At 40.9% G+C, this 18,612-nt stretch overlaps 1 protein-coding gene and 1 long non-coding RNA gene across 3 annotated transcripts; one reads left to right on the forward strand and one right to left on the reverse strand.

Annotated features, from left to right (window-relative positions):
* Window positions 1-115: 115 nt before the first annotated feature.
* On the reverse strand, window positions 116-5,135 carry LOC133136343 (uncharacterized). The gene is made up of 4 exons (XR_009709514.1): window positions 4,986-5,135; window positions 4,267-4,405; window positions 686-755; window positions 116-371 (listed from the first exon to the last, which is right to left on the reverse strand). It is a non-coding gene; the product is annotated as an uncharacterized LOC133136343 (long non-coding RNA).
* On the forward strand, window positions 5,067-16,692 carry csnk2a1 (casein kinase 2, alpha 1 polypeptide). Of its 2 annotated transcripts, none has more exons than XM_061253762.1 (13): window positions 5,067-5,222; window positions 7,299-7,440; window positions 8,194-8,305; window positions 9,114-9,215; window positions 9,847-9,897; window positions 9,986-10,045; window positions 11,144-11,227; window positions 11,501-11,611; window positions 11,829-11,930; window positions 12,151-12,251; window positions 12,375-12,523; window positions 13,795-13,884; window positions 15,442-16,692. In XM_061253762.1, exons 2-13 carry the CDS (start codon window positions 7,340-7,342, stop codon window positions 15,555-15,557), a joined length of 1,179 nt encoding a protein of 392 aa, XP_061109746.1. In that variant the 5' UTR covers window positions 5,067-5,222; window positions 7,299-7,339; the 3' UTR covers window positions 15,558-16,692. The 2 variants fall into 2 exon arrangements, with proteins under 2 accessions (XP_061109746.1, XP_061109737.1); XM_061253753.1 differs by lacking the exon at window positions 5,067-5,222 and adding an exon at window positions 6,115-6,317.
* Window positions 16,693-18,612: the final 1,920 nt, after the last annotated feature.

An 18,612-nucleotide genomic window follows, 5' to 3' on the forward strand; every position in this document is an offset into this window, starting at 1 on the left:
AATGTCTCATAAGAAATACATTTATAGTACAGGGTACACAGCCCAAAATAATTAACACAGCATCCATCTACCTATCAAGCCTCCTGTCCTTCTATTTCTCCCATAACTCAAGTACTGGAAGAAGTAGGTTTCATCCCCAGGTTAAGGGAGCGATCAATGGCACAATGATTTATATCAATACATGTGAATTTATTTGGAGAGCAAGGTTCTTTTGATTAGCTCACACAAGTTAGTTTGGTACAAAACAGTCCTGCCTATTATGGGGTTCTTGCAGCCTCTATAAGATATTCAAGGCTCTTAATGGAGCATTACCTGTATCACTGTCAGCTTTTACCAGTAGGATGGCCAGGGAGCAGGAGATGAGAACATTCCTAGAAACAAAATTAGAATAGTGCCAGCTTAAAGAAATAATGCAACGGTGCTCAAATGCCACAGAGTGTGATGAATATGTTAAACTTAATAAAGTGTTTAAAGTAACCACATTCTTCGTTAATTACATTTTCACAAAAAAATCACAGAATCCTAATAAATGACTAATACTCAGGGCTGTCACTGAATTTATTCATTGGTATCATTTTAACATTATAACCATTTTAGTTATGTTTACGTCTTACTATTAAGTAGTCAAACACCAAAAGAAACACCAAGACTCTGTGAGAAGGAAATGAATCACCTGAACACTCACCTGCACAGCATCTTCGGGAAGTGAATGACTCTCACGTACTGCACAGTATACCACCCAATATCACACTGCTCTGCAAAGCATAGGCAAATGTGGCTTTTATACCTCTTTCTCGTGGCATTCAGAATGAAAGGACTAGTTTATCATTGTACCGTATGTCGGACAGGGAGAAACAAAAATGCTGTATTGGATTACACTAAAAGCATCCATGGATTGCAGTTTCTCCAACATTCTTTAAAATGAATCTCTCCCCAAAAAGAATGATTAAAGAAAGGCTTTTGTTGCTAAGTGCATTTCTCTTGTCGTGGGGTGATTTTCCCACCCCAAACTGTCCCTACACTTTCTTAAAAAGAAAATACAGCTAGCTAAAGTTCACAGAGTTTCCTCGGTGCTGTTGCTTCAGCGCTGATTGAGGCTGGCACCTGGTAACTGGGTCAGGGCTGATGCTGCATTGGCAGCTGACATTGATGACTGCAACCTTTCACCACGTGGGACCGCACCATGTCCATCCATCCATCCATTATCTTAACCCGCTTATTCTGAACAGGGTCGCAGGGGGGCTGGAGCCTATCCCAGCATACATTGGGCGAAAGGCAGGAATACACCGTGGACAGGTCGCCAGTCCATCGCAGGGCACACACACCATTCACTCACACACTCATACCTATGGGCAATTTAGACTCTCCAATCAGCCTAACCTGCATGTCTTTGGACTGTGGGAGGAAACCGGAGTACCCGGAGGAAACCCACGCAGACACGGGGAGAACATGCAAACTCCGCACAGAGAGGCCCCGGCCGACGGGGATTCGAACCCAGGACCTCCTTGCTGTGAGGCGGCAGTGCTACCCACTGCACCATCCGTGCCGCCCACCGCACCATGTCTCACAATGAAATATACATGTTTCTGTGTTTTTCCTGCGCTTTACAGAATTTCTGCACTGCTCTGGAGGCGTCAACGCATGATTATACAGTATTATAGAGAACCTCATTGAGCTACCAGGCAAAGTACTCACTGATTCGAATTATAGTGTGTTCCAAGGGATTTTCGCTTGTCCTGTGGCATCAATCACTGACTCGGCACATGTTTGGTATCATTCATGAAGCTTAGTCTCTAATGTTTATTTGTCTCATGTTTATTTAGGGAAGTACATATCAATGTAGCACCTCACATCTGGATTTTGCATGTACATGCTAGTCATGTGCCAACAGGGATAATGCTATACAGCCATGTTAACCACCCCTTTTCCCACAGACATAGTTTTTATACTGCTTTTCTGCCCAGTTTTGAAAAAAAACTATCTTAGGCAGACATGTTATAAGGACATCTGAAAGAAAATGAAACAAATTCTCTCCACTGAACATTATTACACTTAAAACTTGTGTATGGATGTTGTTCAAGGGAATGTGGAAATGCAAATATGGACAAAAGTATTTCAGATTTGTCTTGTCGCATGTCAAGTTATCTATGCACAGCCATGATCAAATACTATTGGATTATTTTCTACTCTCTAGTAACTATTAGTGGATGGGCCCAGTAACATAACTTTTCCTCCATCAAGTTCATTATGAACGGTCATGGCTGGTGGCTTTTTGTTGACAAAACTTTGGCATTTTGCTTTAACATAATTATCACTGACATGCTCAGACTTTCTTGTACTTTCACATCTACATCAGTTTGGAAAATTATGATTGCAGATTACATATAGGAATGTGAGTGGAAATATGCCATCAGTCCCATGCTATAATGAAATACCAATGGTAGAAAATCATGTAGAAGTTATACTGGGTTCAGCCACTAGGGACTGAAATCTGCTGGTGAATGGAGCTCTGATGCGCCTCATAAAAATGTTATCATCCAGAGGCAGAAAAACTTTTCAATTTTTCAGTCTGATTTCAGTGGGAAACCTGGCTTTCACCAGCTTTGGATACAAAATTAACAAGAGGGTAATTTCATTCCCACTAGGGAGTCGTTTATCTCATATGCTATTTGAGGGCTTAGGGCTGGTATTTCCCATTTTTTCTTCAGTTATGTTACTCTGTAAAGGGTATTTTTTTGGACAATCTGCTGGGAAAAGCACGATACAAATAAAATTGAATTGAATTACCTGCTAGCTGCACTATGCAAAAAGGTTGTATGCTGCACCTTTAAAATAACTTTTCAGGTTTTTGTAAATTGGCCGATTTTAATAAACAAATATATTATTCAGTGTAACTGGTGTCAAACCTTGTTCAAGTAATGGACAGTTGCACTGTAGTAAGTTGTTGTTGTCTTTCACACAGAGTACTATTGAGTGCTTTAGTGTAGCTAAGCAGCATTACCCAGCTTAGATATTCTAAGTGTTCACTTGGAAAAGAGATCAGTTGCTAACTAAACAAAGCCAATTGAAATACAACTATTTCTGGTAAAACAAATGCCTTTGCTCACCCTTGAATTTGTCTGTCATTTGATCCACTTTATCAGTCTGAACCACTTAAAGTGGAACAGAATGTACTGTTTTTAGAAAATAAAGCAAATTTTCCCACCTGGGTTTTAGGTTTCCTGAATTTGCAAGAAGTCTTTCCATGGAAGAATGGTTTTCACCCATTCAATCAACACTTATCTGTTCGGGTATTCCAGAATATCCCCCGAGGGCTATCAAAAAAGGTCACTTTCTGTTGGATAAAAGAATATCTCTCAAAACGTTTTAAGGATAATTACCTATGTGATGCCCATTTCTCCTTTTAAGGAAATAATTTGCATTTAACTTTTCTGGAAGCTGAAAAGGTCAGATTTGCATATGCATGGTTCTGAGTTAATGGAGCGAACAACACTCCTACGTAGGAAATTCTTTCACGAAGATGACTATAAAAGGGAACTGCTCTGCGATTTTGATCCAGGGACTGACTGTCAATTGACTTATTTACTTACACAAATATTTGATGTTCTAAGAAATTAGACTGTAGTGTCAACTTTTTAGTTATTAAATAAGAGCTCATATAGACTGTCTGATCTTGGCTGGAACATAAAAATATCCATATTGTTCCTGCTTAAGTTTTATTAAGAATAATATTCAATGATTTGAAAGAACAATGCTTCGTAATCTCTCAGAGAACACGAGAGACAGGACAGATTAAAGAAAATGGCTGCTGAATTTACTTGTTTTAGGAGGTGTGCTAATTTTCAGTATCATTTATCAGCCTTGGATGCCTCCAGTGCTATAGCTCCTTCATTACTGGGTCACATAGTTGCTAGTGGTAACCATGGGTAACTTGCTAACATGGCTGCACATAATTATATGAAATAATAAATTATTTATTGTTGATAACCTTATTCCTTTTCCAACAAGCACACTTTTTACAGCACAAAGTATTTTACAGACAATTAATAGGCAATATGTATAGGCATATGTAATAGGCAAACATAGACCTTTACTGTAGACCAGCACACAACTTCATAGTATCATACCTTAACCATCGGTGCTTAAATTTACATTGAAACATTTTTCCTGTCATTGTTAAACCACACATTTCACCTGGGACATTAAATGACTCCTCCACAGCAAGTGAATCAAGAAACAGTGTGTGCTGTCTCCCGGTGGCCCTACCATGCAACTGCTTGAAGGAAATGCTACGCAGATGCTGTTGAATGGCTCATCATGATGTTGCACTGTGTTTCTGCGTATGGTACATCCCATGGTCTGATGTCAAATCCTATTGTGCCAGTGAGAACTTTAGCAATCAGACCTGTAGGATGGAACAGAATTAGACCTGCATCATCCAAGGAGGAAGGAGAAGTTGGGACGTGGCACCCCCTAATGGACAGATCACATAGTAGCAAAATGATGGGTCTAAAAATATTTGTGCTGTCAAAACAAACAAACAAACAAATGGGCTGGTTTTGGGATGAATCGGGAATGGTTTTGGAAACTGGAATAGGAAACAAGATACAAATACACCCCTCCACCTTCCAGATTTAAGCAATGTTCATTTAACAAATTGACACAGTATGCAGAGCAGAACACTATTGTCACTTTTCCCATCCAGACCAAAACAGTCCAGTACAACAATGACGATGAGGTCTGTCCTTCAGATGAGATGGCACAGATGGTGCTGTTCTTCAGATCAGATGTTAAACTAAGGTCCTGACTCATTAACGATCCCACAGTATGTGTGTTAACCCGAGTGTCCTGGTCAAAATCTCGCCATGAAATTAACCCCCTACATCTGATTGGTTCCTCTGTCCTGCATTTCCCTGCCATTTTTTTTTTGTTCAGGTCCAAAGTGCAAAAGAGAACAGATCTTTAGCCCATCTCAACTTACTTACCTCGTCATCAAATGAAGACAAACTAAATGTGTACATGGTAAATAACAAGTTGGGAATCTTCGGTAAATGCTCTGGATGTTGTAGTTGCTGCTCCACCCGACAACATTCCGTCGGTTGTGTGCATTTGCGCCCCCAAGAGGAAGGGAGGACTCCTCTCTTCTCGAAATACAGTCTACAATTGGAGTTCAGTCACTATCTGTAGGAACCGCCATATTGTCATTCGAGAGACGCTGAGAGGTAATACAATGTATATCATTTATATGCGATATAAGGCATATTTTATCATATAGAAATAAATGGACACATACCGTGAAACTTGATCACGTGTGCCTAAATATTATACTAAAAACTGAAAAACACGCTTTTGTTCTTTTTAATTCAACGAGTCGTTGCCGTGGCTTCCTACCCTCAGGGCTGTAACTAGCTAGCTAGTCTAGCTAACGCTGGCTATATTTCCAGACCACAGGAAAAGCAACGCATTAAATGCTTTTTATTTTATTTAAAAAAAATTTTTTACAATCATTAGCTTCGACCAATAACCGTTTTACTAAGAGGCGAGTGCTTTATTTTTACAGTTTAAGACGAGTTGCGAAAATTGTCGATGTTTGGGCAAGTACTGGCGATTTGGTTGACAAATGTTGAGGGAATCCCACTTAGCAAGGACTAGCTTAGTTAGCTAGCTGGCGACCGGGCTATGCTGAAATGGTTGTTCGAAGGATTCGAAAAGCTAGCTTGTTTGGAATAAAACATCTTTAGTATATTAATATTAACCAGCGTTTGTCCAAGATCTAATGGATATGCATGCTATCACGTTTATTTATCGGCATAGTTTGAATGAAAATGTGTTTGCTAGCAAGGCGTGGCAGTACATTACCGACTAGCTAGGTAACTGTTGCTGACTGAACCCGGCAAAGCGGAATACAAAAAGTCGACTTGATTAGCTAGTTTGCTAGCTAACTTACCTGACCAGCTTACCATCACGCCAGCCAAAATGTTGCTTATCCATCTTAGACGAATGAAAATATGACCAGCCCAATATCGTCAGGTGGCCTGCGTTATATAGTCTAACGTTAGATGTCTTTATTAGAAAATGCAAGTTAACTTGGTGCTAGTTTAGCTTGCATGCTGAACGCAACAGATTATTTGGAACGGTGACTCAACTGTTCGGCAAACTAGCCAAATAGCTCGTTTTTATTTACTGAAAATGACTCGCCGGCTAGTAATGTTGGCTAGCTGTAGGCTAATTTACCAAAGGAGCGTTTATCTATCGTTAGCTGGCTATGTTGGCTAGCCAACGAACGTACCTGGTAAAACTGGATGTTAGTAAGCTTGGTAAGCTAACGCTAATTGTGCACTGTGCTAACCACGGACATTTACACGTCTTTCGTATAATTAATATTAAATTACACACCGAGAGTGATCGATCTACAAGCTCCCACTTGTGTTTGGTCTAGCTAGCTACATGATGCTCGTTCACGGTAGCTAGCATCCGAGGGTCTTATGTTGTTTGTTAGCTAGATAGGAAAGTTCCAGGCATACACTTGCGGCCTTTTCATGTCCTGTATTTAGCTAGCTAACTATGTGGCGCTATTTATTGTTACAGCATTTCATAGTAGAAATGCAGTCGGAATATCACTGTTAGTATGTGAACTTTAACTTGCTAACAGTCACACGTTTTAAATGGGTAACCTTCAGTTGGCTAACGCTGGCTAACTAAAATCGTATTTACAGATTGCTACACGCGGTGTAAGTTAGTCTATTCCCATTGCGGCAATAGCTAACGTAGCGAGCTAGCTAACACAGCCACGATATAGTCTAATGTACGAATATAAGTTCGCTAGCCCAGCTACTCCTGCCTTAACTGTACGTATACACTGACAACGATTGTTTGACGGTGTTAATGTTGGCTAATTTAATATGCAGGTGATTGGACAACACCAAGCGTGTTGAACTTTGAGAGTTCTAAGAATTTTTCGTCATTAGATTGATAGTTTTTGATTTGAAAGATGCTATATTTTGCTGCCTGCATCATTGTTTGTCCGTTCCAGAAATTGTAAAATCACGATATAAATTTTCCGTTCAGTCGTGCAAAAGATGTGACTGCTCAAATGAGAGAACGACCAGTGACAAATGAACAGCTATAGTAAGCATAAAAAGCCCGTGAAAGAGGTGGCAAAAATATTTGCAAGATTTTTTTAGGTGTTCTATTTAATTATGTTTATGCAATTTATACACTCAGAGGAAAATGTTCATCACTCAGTTATGCTCAAATCCCTGATAAGCAATTTATTTCCCACATTGCTCCAACTGCAGGTGATACTCAGAGTGGAAGCTTCACCTCCTCGTCCTCAGACATGTCAGGCCCGGTCCCCAGTCGATCCCGCGTCTACCCTGATGTAAACACACAGAGACCAAGGGAGTACTGGGACTATGAGTCACATGTGGTTGAATGGGGGTAAGCATGTTCTCATGAGTTTAAATGGCGAGAAAAAAAATCTGTGGACCAAATGTATATGTTCAGAAAAAATATACAAGGATTTGTAGATGGCTACGTAATGACCTCAATAGTCTTCTTCACCAGCTTAGTCAAACATAATGAATTAAGTTTAGCCAGAGATGGAGTGTTGTTCAGACCAGGTTTGAAATGCAGGACTTGTTTTTCCATGTGATTTGTAATGGGACTCAAGAACCCTGTAATAGATTGGTGTAGTTTATCAATTCATTGACTTAAGAGAATGTTCTATTTCAAACTCCAAGGGCCAGTTTCACAGGCACAGATTACGCCCTTAACAGACAAATGAGACCTGCATGTTACATCTCCCTTAACAGACGGATGAGACCTGCATGTTACATCTCCCTTAACAGACGGATGTGACCTGCACGTTATATCTCCCTTAACAGACGGATGTGACCTGTGTTTTAGTCCATAATGGGTTAAGCCTAGTTTTAGACTAAATTCAATTCAATTCAAATTCAAAACTCTAATCTGTATCTGAAACCAGCTCCCACTGTTTTAAATCTGTCTGTTTGTTTCTGTCTGTTTCATGAAGATTTCCTGATTAAGTAATATTATAATTGCGGTTGAATGTCTGTTCACATAAGGCTGCTATTAACCGCAATGGAAATGACACTGAAGGTTACAACTGTATGTACCATTTTATGCAAGGTGTTTTTCCACATCTGAGTCAGCGTCTTTTCTGCACTTCAGGAATCAAGACGACTACCAGCTGGTGCGAAAACTCGGCAGAGGCAAATACAGTGAAGTGTTTGAAGCCATAAATATCACAAACAACGAGAAAGTAGTCGTCAAAATACTCAAGGTATGATCTGTGACTTAATTCAGGGTTCAGTTGCGTGGTGTCGTCACTCTTTGCACCATGGGGACTGTATTTGTGAGGGGCTTGTGTAGTGTAGCAGCTCTGCATCATTGCTTCCACAGGATTCTGTTCTTTTTCCTTCTGCATGTTATGAAAGATTTGTTAGTAATCGCTAATTAAATTGCTAATGAAGATTTAATTTGTGTTTGTCCGGTTATGTGCTTTGTCTGTGTATTTTTTCAACAAAGTAGTCATGTCATTTATTCCTTTCATTGTAGACTAGACCTGGAGCAAGATTTCAAGGGTACACATTTTTCCTGCCTTGTTAAGATCAGGCTCTTGTCTGTTTTCCTTGTCAAGTTTTGTTAAAGGCAGTGGCTTCAAGGTTGTCTTTCATTTTGCTGGAATGTTAAAGGCTCCAGCAAAACATCTGACACAATTTAGAGATATTCACCCACTGTTGACCTTTAAATATTAATGATTAATTTATGAATGGTGTATTAATGCATCATGGACTTTTTAGGAAGCATTTCTGGAAATCAAACATTTAAAAGATGTGTAGGCATTTCTTCACATCAGTTGTCTTCACATCTTTTGCAAAGCTTTAAATTAATGTACTGTGTATGTACACTGATGGAATCATTAGACTGAGTTCTAAGGGGCTTGCATAAATGGACTGCTAAATTGTGATCACACATTTGTGAACGTGTATTTCTTTGATGGGCATGCAGGTAATATTCTTGCGTCCTGGCTGTTTCTTTTAAAAAGTTGAAGTGCCCACCTGGTTTTTGCTCTAATTTTTTTGCCACAGCCAGTAAAAAAGAAGAAAATCAAGCGAGAGATTAAGATTCTGGAAAATCTGCGAGGCGGCCCCAACATCATCACACTTCTAGACATTGTTAAGGACCCTGTGGTGAGTTTTCCCATGTATGGCTTTCAAATGAAATGTGTAAAACATGTACCAGGGTTTTTCCTCGGCTTTGAGTGACAGTGACTGTGCTGAACTCTGGCCTTTCTGCCACCGTGAACTCAACTCGTCGTCTCCCCAGATTTAGGCACATTTTTGTAATCTCAAGTTCTGCTCTCCAAAAGACAACTACAATGCTTTAAGATGTAGACTAAGAAATCATACGTGTGACCAATCAAAAACATTTGAAACAATTTGACTTTATTGACGGGTTACATACACACATTGCAAGGGGTTAGTGCATAAAAACTTTTATACAATCTGTCAGAATGCTTGCACTATCCTTTTTGTCACTGTTGTTATTTGTACCTTAAACATTAGGCTAAACGCTTTTGAGAATGTTATTTCTCGGTTCAAACTGCGCAGATAGGCAAAAACTGTGCAGGTTAGTAATAATACAGTAGCATTTATTGCATAACAGATTATTGCGTAATTATTTTGCATAGAATGGCTAAATACCAAACCAAGCTTTCTGTGACTACTGGAAAACGAAGCTTTTAAATTGAGAAAAAGTAGTTTAAATAGCCTGGTGATTATTGAAATTAACATAGATTTTTTTTCTTCTCATCCTTCCAAGTCACGGACGCCAGCACTAGTTTTTGAACATGTCAACAACACAGACTTCAAAGTAAGTGCGGACAATTCCCCTCATTGAACACTAGACAAAAGAACCATCAGCTGTCAGATCATATGACGTTTGTCTTCTTTCGTTGCAGCAATTATATCAGACGTTATCAGACTACGACATTCGGTTCTACATGTACGAAATCTTAAAGGTGAGGAAGACGTGATGTGAATGAACCTGCTGCTCAGCGGAGATTTTGATGTTTAGCTTGTCGGACAGCCACTGAAGAAAATACCATCAGATATGTGGAAATGACTTTACATTCATGCAGATATCATTGCATTTTTCCTTCATTCCTGATGTTTTATTTTTTTCCTTGTGTACAGTCATGTAAATTATGTGTTTGTTTCAGAAGTTTCATTTCCTTGCTGTATTGTGCTAACATGCACACTCGCCTAATTTGGATGTGTTGGTGTGCTACTAAATCAATTGGGAGTGCATGTGCTTCTTGGAAAACATTTTTAGTGTACGGTGCTGTCACCAGCATGTTGCCACATGTTTTCATACATAAGGCATCAGGTTGGATGAACACATTGGTATGCTGTAGTGCAGCAGCATGGTAATCCTCTTTATGTAAGCTGTGCCATCGCTTAGAATGGCAGGCATTTATATAGCGCCTTTATCCAAAGCGCTGTACAATTGATGATTCTCCATTCGCCCATTCATACACACACTCGCACACCGAAGGCGATTGGCTGCCATGCAAGGCCCCGACCAGCTCGTCGGGAGCATTCGGGGGTTAGGTGTCTTGCTGAGGGACACTTCGACACAGCCCGGGCGGGGGATCGAACCGGCAACCCTCCGACTGCCAGACGACTGCTCTTACTGCCTGAGCCATGTCGCCCATGTCGCTTAGGATGATGGTCGTCTCATTGTGCGTGTACCCTTCACCGTCCATGCTCAGGACATAACCCTGCCAGGGTGACCTGAGGTTCAGCCCAGCTCAGTGAGGTTCCTTAGTTTTTGTGGATCCATGCCGGTCTGCTTGCTTTACTTTGGAAGTGTACATGTTAGGGAGGAATGGGGGAAGTTTTCTAGCAAAACGTCAGCCTTGATCTGCAGACGAAACCCAAGAAACCAATAAGTCATCAGCCCAAGGTCTGTTTGCAGATATCTGTCTGCGGTATAGAAGCAGTTTTCCTGCCAGCCAGTTTTGGTTTCAGTCAAGGATGCACTTTCAATAAAGGAGTGGAAGAAACACCCAATATTTTAGTTTAAAAAACGTTAACTTGATCCTCCCCACCTCCAGGCGCTCGACTACTGCCACAGCATGGGGATCATGCACAGAGATGTCAAACCGCACAACGTAATGATCGACCATGAACACAGAAAGGTTTGGCTCTTCTCTCTCACTGTGTTCTACAGACCCATTGGGGACTAACATGGCCTGTTATTGTATGCAGTAGTATAAACTGAAGAAGAATTAAAGCTTCATGTAGTTCTGTTTTAAACATCTTATTTAAAGCCTTGTAAAACTTTGTAAACTGTTCTCTAATATTGGAAACAGTTTTTAATGTAGGAACTATTTTGGGCTAAGTGTGATTGATTTGTCATTCTAAATCTTGATGGGTTTTTTTTAAAATCAAAGTGTTGGTTATGATTTCAGCTTCGTCTGATAGACTGGGGCTTAGCAGAGTTCTACCACCCCAGCCAAGAGTACAATGTTCGAGTCGCATCCAGGTACTTCAAGGGACCTGAACTGCTGGTAGACTACCAGGTAAGTCCTCTCTTTCAGACACAATGGGATTTTTGCTCACTGTCTCTTCTGTGGATGTCTGATTGTCTGTCTTCACCTCCTTCAAAATATTTCTACAGGTTCCTCTATTTTCTGTCTCACTCTCACTTGTATGGTCTTATGTCTGTTGACATGTTGTTAGTAGTGGAAAGGTAAAACATATATTTCTTATTTCACTGGTGTTACTTTTGTTTTTCAGATGTATGACTACAGTTTAGACATGTGGAGTTTAGGTTGCATGCTGGCCAGTATGATCTTCAGGAAGGAACCTTTCTTCCACGGGCACGACAACTATGATCAAGTAAGAATGCTATTTGACGTAAATTCATTGTAATGCATGTTATTTAAAACCGATTACAGCGAAGATGGAAGGAATTTGTCCAACTTTTTTGTGACCATCTGTTTGTCAGATGAGCTATTAAGGATTCTTTATCTTGCTTTGCCCTCTGCCCTTGGTCTGCTCATTTGCTAACTTTGCTAATAACGCAAAATCTGTGTGTGTCTGTGTTATTTATCCTCAGCTTGTACGAATCGCTAAAGTACTGGGCACAGAAGACCTTTACGACTACATCGACAAGTACAACATTGAATTGGACCCCCGGTTCAATGACATTTTGGGAAGGTATGTTCAAATCCCGTTTAGAGTAAAGATCGGTGTTTTTGTCTGACAGAATCTTTGAATGTCAGTGCAGTCTGCTCTGTTGCAATGGGGGTGACGGGGCGTGGCTTGTTGCCCTGGCTTCAGGCACTCTCGGAAGCGGTGGGAGCGATTCGTGCACAGTGAGAACCAGCACCTGGTCAGCACCGAGGCCTTAGACTTCCTGGACAAACTTCTGCGCTATGACCACCAGGCCCGGCTCACTGCCAGAGAAGCCATGGAGCACCCCTACTTCTGTGAGTGACCCGTCCCCTCCCCTCCCCTCGCCACACACGCGGACCACACGGCGCCCGTAGACCACCACACAGCACCGTAGACCACCACACAGTACCGTAGACCACCACACAGCACCGTAGACCACCACACAGCACCGTAGACCACCACACAGCACCGTAGACCTCACAGCGCCCGTAGACCACCACACAGCACCATAGACCTCACAGCGCCCGTAGACCACACGGCGCCCGTAGACCACCACACAGCGCCGTAGACCTCACAGCGCCCGTAGACCACCACACAGCACCGTAGACCACACAGCGCCCGTAGACCACCACACAGCACCGTAGACCACACAGCGCCCGTAGACCACCACACAGCGCCATAGACCTCACAGCGCCCATAGATCACACGGCGCCCGTAGACCACCACACAGCACCGTAGACCTCACAGCACCATAGACCACACGGCGCCCGTAGACCACCACACAGCGCCCGTAGACCACACGGCGCCCGTAGACCACCACACAGCACCGTAGACCTCACAGTGCCCATAGACCGCGAGGCGCCCGTAGACCATGCAGCACCGTAGTACTCCCGCCAGCTCTCACGGGACAGTTGGCTCTGTGAGCACCTGCATGCTGGACGCCTCCCTGGGCTCCTGTGTGCGGAAGCAGCCTGCTTGCATATGCCCACTCAGTATACACACTCATCTGTGAGCAATATTATTTTAGTACTCCCGAATGCTCATTCTTACAAGTAAACTGATCCCACGCTTAAAATGAAATGCTAGTTTTATGCTTAAAAACAGTGTTGTAACCAAAAATGACGAAATGAAGAAAAAGTTTTAATCCTCATGTAGCGCCTGAAAACCCGAGATACATTCACAATTATGAAGAAAAATATTCTTGTTCTGTTTAATATACATTGAAAGGACGGGGATTTAGTGCTTTTTTTTCCACTTCAAGCATTGTATGGGGATGGTGACTTTAATCTGTCTTTGAAATTGTATATAATTTGAATGTTGGGTGAATTTAAGCGCTTATCCCAAAAATAAATGCATTTAAAGTGCTGGGAATCTCTTGATAATGTCTTCTAGAATGGATTGCTTTGAATGACTGGTGGTTAGGTCGCTCATTTGTGGGCATGGCGGGAAACTAGCAGAGAGGCTTGTCCTGTCACAGGGACATGTTTTGGGTTTTGAAAGCTGTTCTCATGGGTTTGCCAGTTAGGGAGTGGCCCTGTCAGCTTGGAGTGGTGGCTGTTAATCAGACTGGTGCTTCTGCCCACAGACCCCATTGTGAAGGACCAGGGGAGGCTCAGCTCGTCCTCAGGACTGTCCACTGCCAACACCCCCGTCAGCTCCTCCAGCATGATGGCGGGTAAGCCTTCCGCCATGCAGTGTGTGACCCCTTCCTCACTCCCTGGTGTTTAGGGGCTCCTTGGAAAAATGGCCCATCAACCGAATTTCATCTCAAATTGGTTTGGAGGCTTAAACTGTGACTGTACCTGGGCCAGTGCTCGAGACTGCAACTGCATTTTGTGACTATTTTTCTTGTCGTTGGGTGTATTTCTTTATTTTTAATATATATTTTTAAAAAATCTTTTACTGTTTCGACAATGACAGAAATTAACAAACTTTTAAAATAGTTTCCTCATGGTTTGTTCCTGTATATTTCTAAACTTCACTGCCGTGTGCTGTACCTAGTACCATGAATGATGTAGCCGATACTGCAACAAATACAGTTCTCATTTGATGACATGATACAACATTCATTTAACAGATTAATAAATTGATCAGTGCACAAGTTTTTGAACTGAGCACCAATCCCCATTTGATAGCCTATTTTCGAATATCTGGAATTATAAACCATTCCGACCACGCATTGCGATTGGCCGAGAGACATTCAATGCAGTGACATTCTCACAGACAGGCATTCCTAACTTAGCAAAACCAAATTGCTATTTTTATGTTTGGTTGAATCACTGTATCAGAAATCAAACTGACCTAGCAACACTGTACAATTACTGTATCGTAGTTTAAAAAAAAAATATTATTTATGAACGTGTTGGTAAAACTGCTGTATAATTGCAACAATACACTCAGTCGTGCCTTATGGTGAGATATTGTCACTGCTGTACTGATCTATGAGACTCTGCCTTTGGCTTCGTGCCTGCGATGTGGAATTAGCCTGTTATTGTGTGTTCCATCTGTATTCAAAAGGGAATCCACACAATGTCAAAGAAATAACTATAAATAGGCCAAAAAAGAAAAGGCATTATAATAGCTGGGTGGGTAGTAGCCTATAATTGAAGGGAGAGAAAAGGGGCCAAGTCGAATGCTGTGGTTTTGCACATTTATTTTTTTTATGATTCAGTATTACCTTCTATTATGAGTGCGATTTGTTTTGAATGGTTCGATCTATGCAGTGTGTCTATTGTGCAATTTATTTTGATATACAAAATACAGTTTTTCCATTAGTTTGAATTACTGTATTCAGCTAAATAAATACAGCAAGTGATTAGTAGTATAATAACTTTGTGTCTGACGCACATTTGCATGTTTCCTGTTGCTATGAAAATTCTATACCTAATTTTTCATGGGGTTAAAACAAACATGCTTGACCTAACTGATATGTCATTGGTTCAAATTATAAAGGTTCCTCGTTGACAAATTAATAATGACCTGTATTGACATTCATTGAAGCTATTTTATTCTGCATTAACTGAAACTCGTGCATAGTGAAAAGGGTTTAATTCCTTTTTAATTTAAAAAGAAAATTTTTTTTAGGAACACTACTGAAGTGGCTGGTGAGGCTTATTAAATTACTTTCATTTGGCAGCTGTTCATTTCAAGCCCTAGAGGAGATCATAAGAGTACACTAAAGACTACATGGGTGTGATTGAGTTTGGACTAATTCCACTCCCCTCCTTTACAGGTATTACATCCATGTCTGCAACTCAGCCCATCGGCAACATGGCCGGGTCACCAATCATCTCCTCTCCCAACACACTGGCCACACAAGTCCCAGCAGCCACTGGAGCGCAGCCCTGAACTCAACCTCTCGGACCCTCCCCGCTCTTCCCCCCCCCCCCCCCCTACAGATTTGGGACAGGCCTGGCAGGCAGGCCCGCCCGCCTGGGCACTGTTTTTATTTTTATTATGTTGACCGTAACGAAACCGCAACAAAAAATAAAAAAATTAGGTTCCGTTTTTTTTCTTTCCTCCTCTTTTATTTCCTGTTCAATAATTATATATTGAGGTCCGGACACATGACAGAAATGTTGTTGGCTTGTGTGCCTGGATGAAGTGTTGAGATGTAGCTGCGTTCTCATGATGACTGTGTCTAGAAATGCATCTACAATGTAGAAAATTCAGAAGAAAATGGATAATAAAATTATTTTATATGTCCCTAAAAGTACATTCTGGTGTGAAGCGGTTTTATAAGGATGTTTTTTTATGTTTTCCTGTTTGATTTTCTAATTCCCTTTGACTCTCACAAAACCCATTCACATAGATGGTGCTACACTACTCCATTTGGCAGTTTTTTTTTTTGTTTTGTTTTTTTTTTCCTCCCCTTGTAGTTTCACATTCCATGTAGTTTATTGGTCAGGATCTGTTGTGATTTTCACTAGGTCACCAGTTTTAGGTATATTGGTATTTCTGAATTGGAGTAATTTTTTTTTTTTTTCTTTAATATAAATCAGGTACCCACGAGAAACATACTTCTGTATAATCACAAAAGCATGGAGTTCTCTGTGCTCGACAGAAGGTAGGGTGCCATGGTCAATGTATATTTTTCTAGTAAATTTTAATGTGTGACATTGTTATTACTGTAAACCACACCAGTTTTCACCTATGGAATAAAGCTTAGTCACAGTGCAGACTACTGTCCTGGCCATGTTAGCAGCCAGATTTCAGTGGTCTTAATTTGAACCTCAAAAGGTTTTCAGATATTTGAAAGTTTCTGGAAATGTACACTTTGTTCTGTAATGATCAAATACTGTTAATTTACTGATTTACAACGGGTGTGTTGGAATTTAGTATGTTTGTGTATATATTTATAGGTGCAGTATCTTCTGTCTAGGACAGGCTTACAGATCTAAAATGGAATGGTTTGTGAAAGGTCAGTTTTATATAGTTTGTTTTATAAACCACCTTCATAAGAAAATACATTGATTCAATTGCATTGAGAATTTTCATGTTATTTAATTTGATAATTTCATAATTGATGTGATCCTGTCAATTGTGTGAATTTAGTATGCATTGCAGAACACATCAACAAAACTTGGCCAGTTCATATAGTGCACAGTAGGGTTAGTTTGTAAAAGTATGTTGTAGCTAGCACTTCCCTGTAAAAAAATTTGGACAACTGTGGGATGCGTCTCACTTTTCAAATTTCCCCTTTAGACTTGATATTTTTTGTGCTTTTATGCCTCAAGATCAAAGGGGTGAACCTGCATCTTGGCAGGGTAAGATCTGCCTTAGACCCATCCAGCGCAGTTCAAACTGAGTCTGAGCAAATGTGCACTTTATCATTCCTATGTCTGTCATCTCGAATATGACAAGGTTTTGTATTCTTTAATTCAGAGACCCCATTCATTTTTCACTGGAAAGGCAGAAACAAGTAGAGATGCAGCCACAATGGTGGGGGCCAAGCACCAAGGGTGAGCCATGGCACATTGGATGTACTTAATCATGGACTGCAAACCTAATCGAAGTCCAGGATGTCCTGGAGACCTGTCATTTTTCATTTGGCCGCTTAAAGTCCAGGAAAACAATTATTGAGTTATCTGGGGGAATTTGTAGTGTAATCTTGCAATCCAAAACAAGTGCCCCAGTTTGTGATTATAATTTACCTGACCCATGGCAACCTCTCCACCCCAAAACATTGTAGAAGTGCAGGAAAAAAAAAAAATCATGTGGGTTTTATGGGTCCTATGATCAGATTTGTTTGATTATGAGATATGCGACGTGGAAGAAATTTGGTGCGTATTAGTGAAATGGAATGGCTGTAATTATTTCAGTGTTAAAATCAGTCTGGGTGTCATGCTTAATAAATTGACAGCCATACTGGGCATGACTGCCAAATTTAGCACTTTTGAGCATGGTGAAGAAGAAAGAATGGTTTAGTTTGGCTGGTACCTGTCCCACGCCGGTCAGTCAGTTGAATGAGGAGCTCATACATCAGTGTACATGCCACCCACTGCCCACCCCATATTTCCCAAAATTGTAAATGCCCTTATCCAGGACATATTACAATACAAACCATGCTCAAGGATACAATGGCAGTCACCCTCAGCTTTTTATTTAGAAGCCGGTCCCCTAAATCAAGCCAATGCCACAAACCGATACCCAGTCTCATTATGGGTTAAAAAGGTGTGAGGAAACTTCTAGAACTTCGAAAAATGTTTTAAGATCTCATTCAGAAACAAGGCATACAAGGTTGCCTTTGTGGTCAAATAAACATCGATTAGTCCAACAAAAGAGTGGTCAGCTTCTTGCTGGAAGTTTAACGCAGATCTTCCTGACACAAACCGGAGACAATAACCCTCTGTATGCTTGGACTGTGCTCATCGCCGGCCTACGCAGGGCTGGGACGGCTCCATTCATCCCTGCTGACCCCACAGCACCCTGCAGGAAATTCACTCTTCTGTGTCTCCAATTACCACAAAACAACAACACGGTTGTCAAAACTGCTCAACATCACGCCACGAGTTTCCCCAAAAAGCTTTTTATGCTCCGTGCCAGTGGTTAAGCAATTTCCTTGTTTTTATTTATTTCTATTTTGATAGTGTTTTCAAGGGCTATTACACTGACTTGCCTTAGGCCTGTAGTGGAAAAACAAGGGCTAAAGCAATGTGCAAGGGCAACTGCTAAAAGAGCATTAATACCCAGTACTGACCCAGTCTGACTGCACATGTCCGCTAGATGGCAGCATGGGTTTGCTCTCGTTTCTGTCTGCACGGTAAAACTAATTGTCTTACTGTTAAAGATATTCCACATGGTGAATTCAGTGTACAGTTTAAGAAAATACTCAAAGGCAGAAACGGTAGTTTCTCAATATTGTCAGTAATTGTTAATATTGATGTTGACATGAAGGTTATTG

The sequence above is a fragment of the Conger conger genome, chromosome 1, assembly GCF_963514075.1.
Source record: "Conger conger chromosome 1, fConCon1.1, whole genome shotgun sequence".
Lineage (NCBI taxonomy): Eukaryota > Metazoa > Chordata > Actinopteri > Anguilliformes > Congridae > Conger > Conger conger.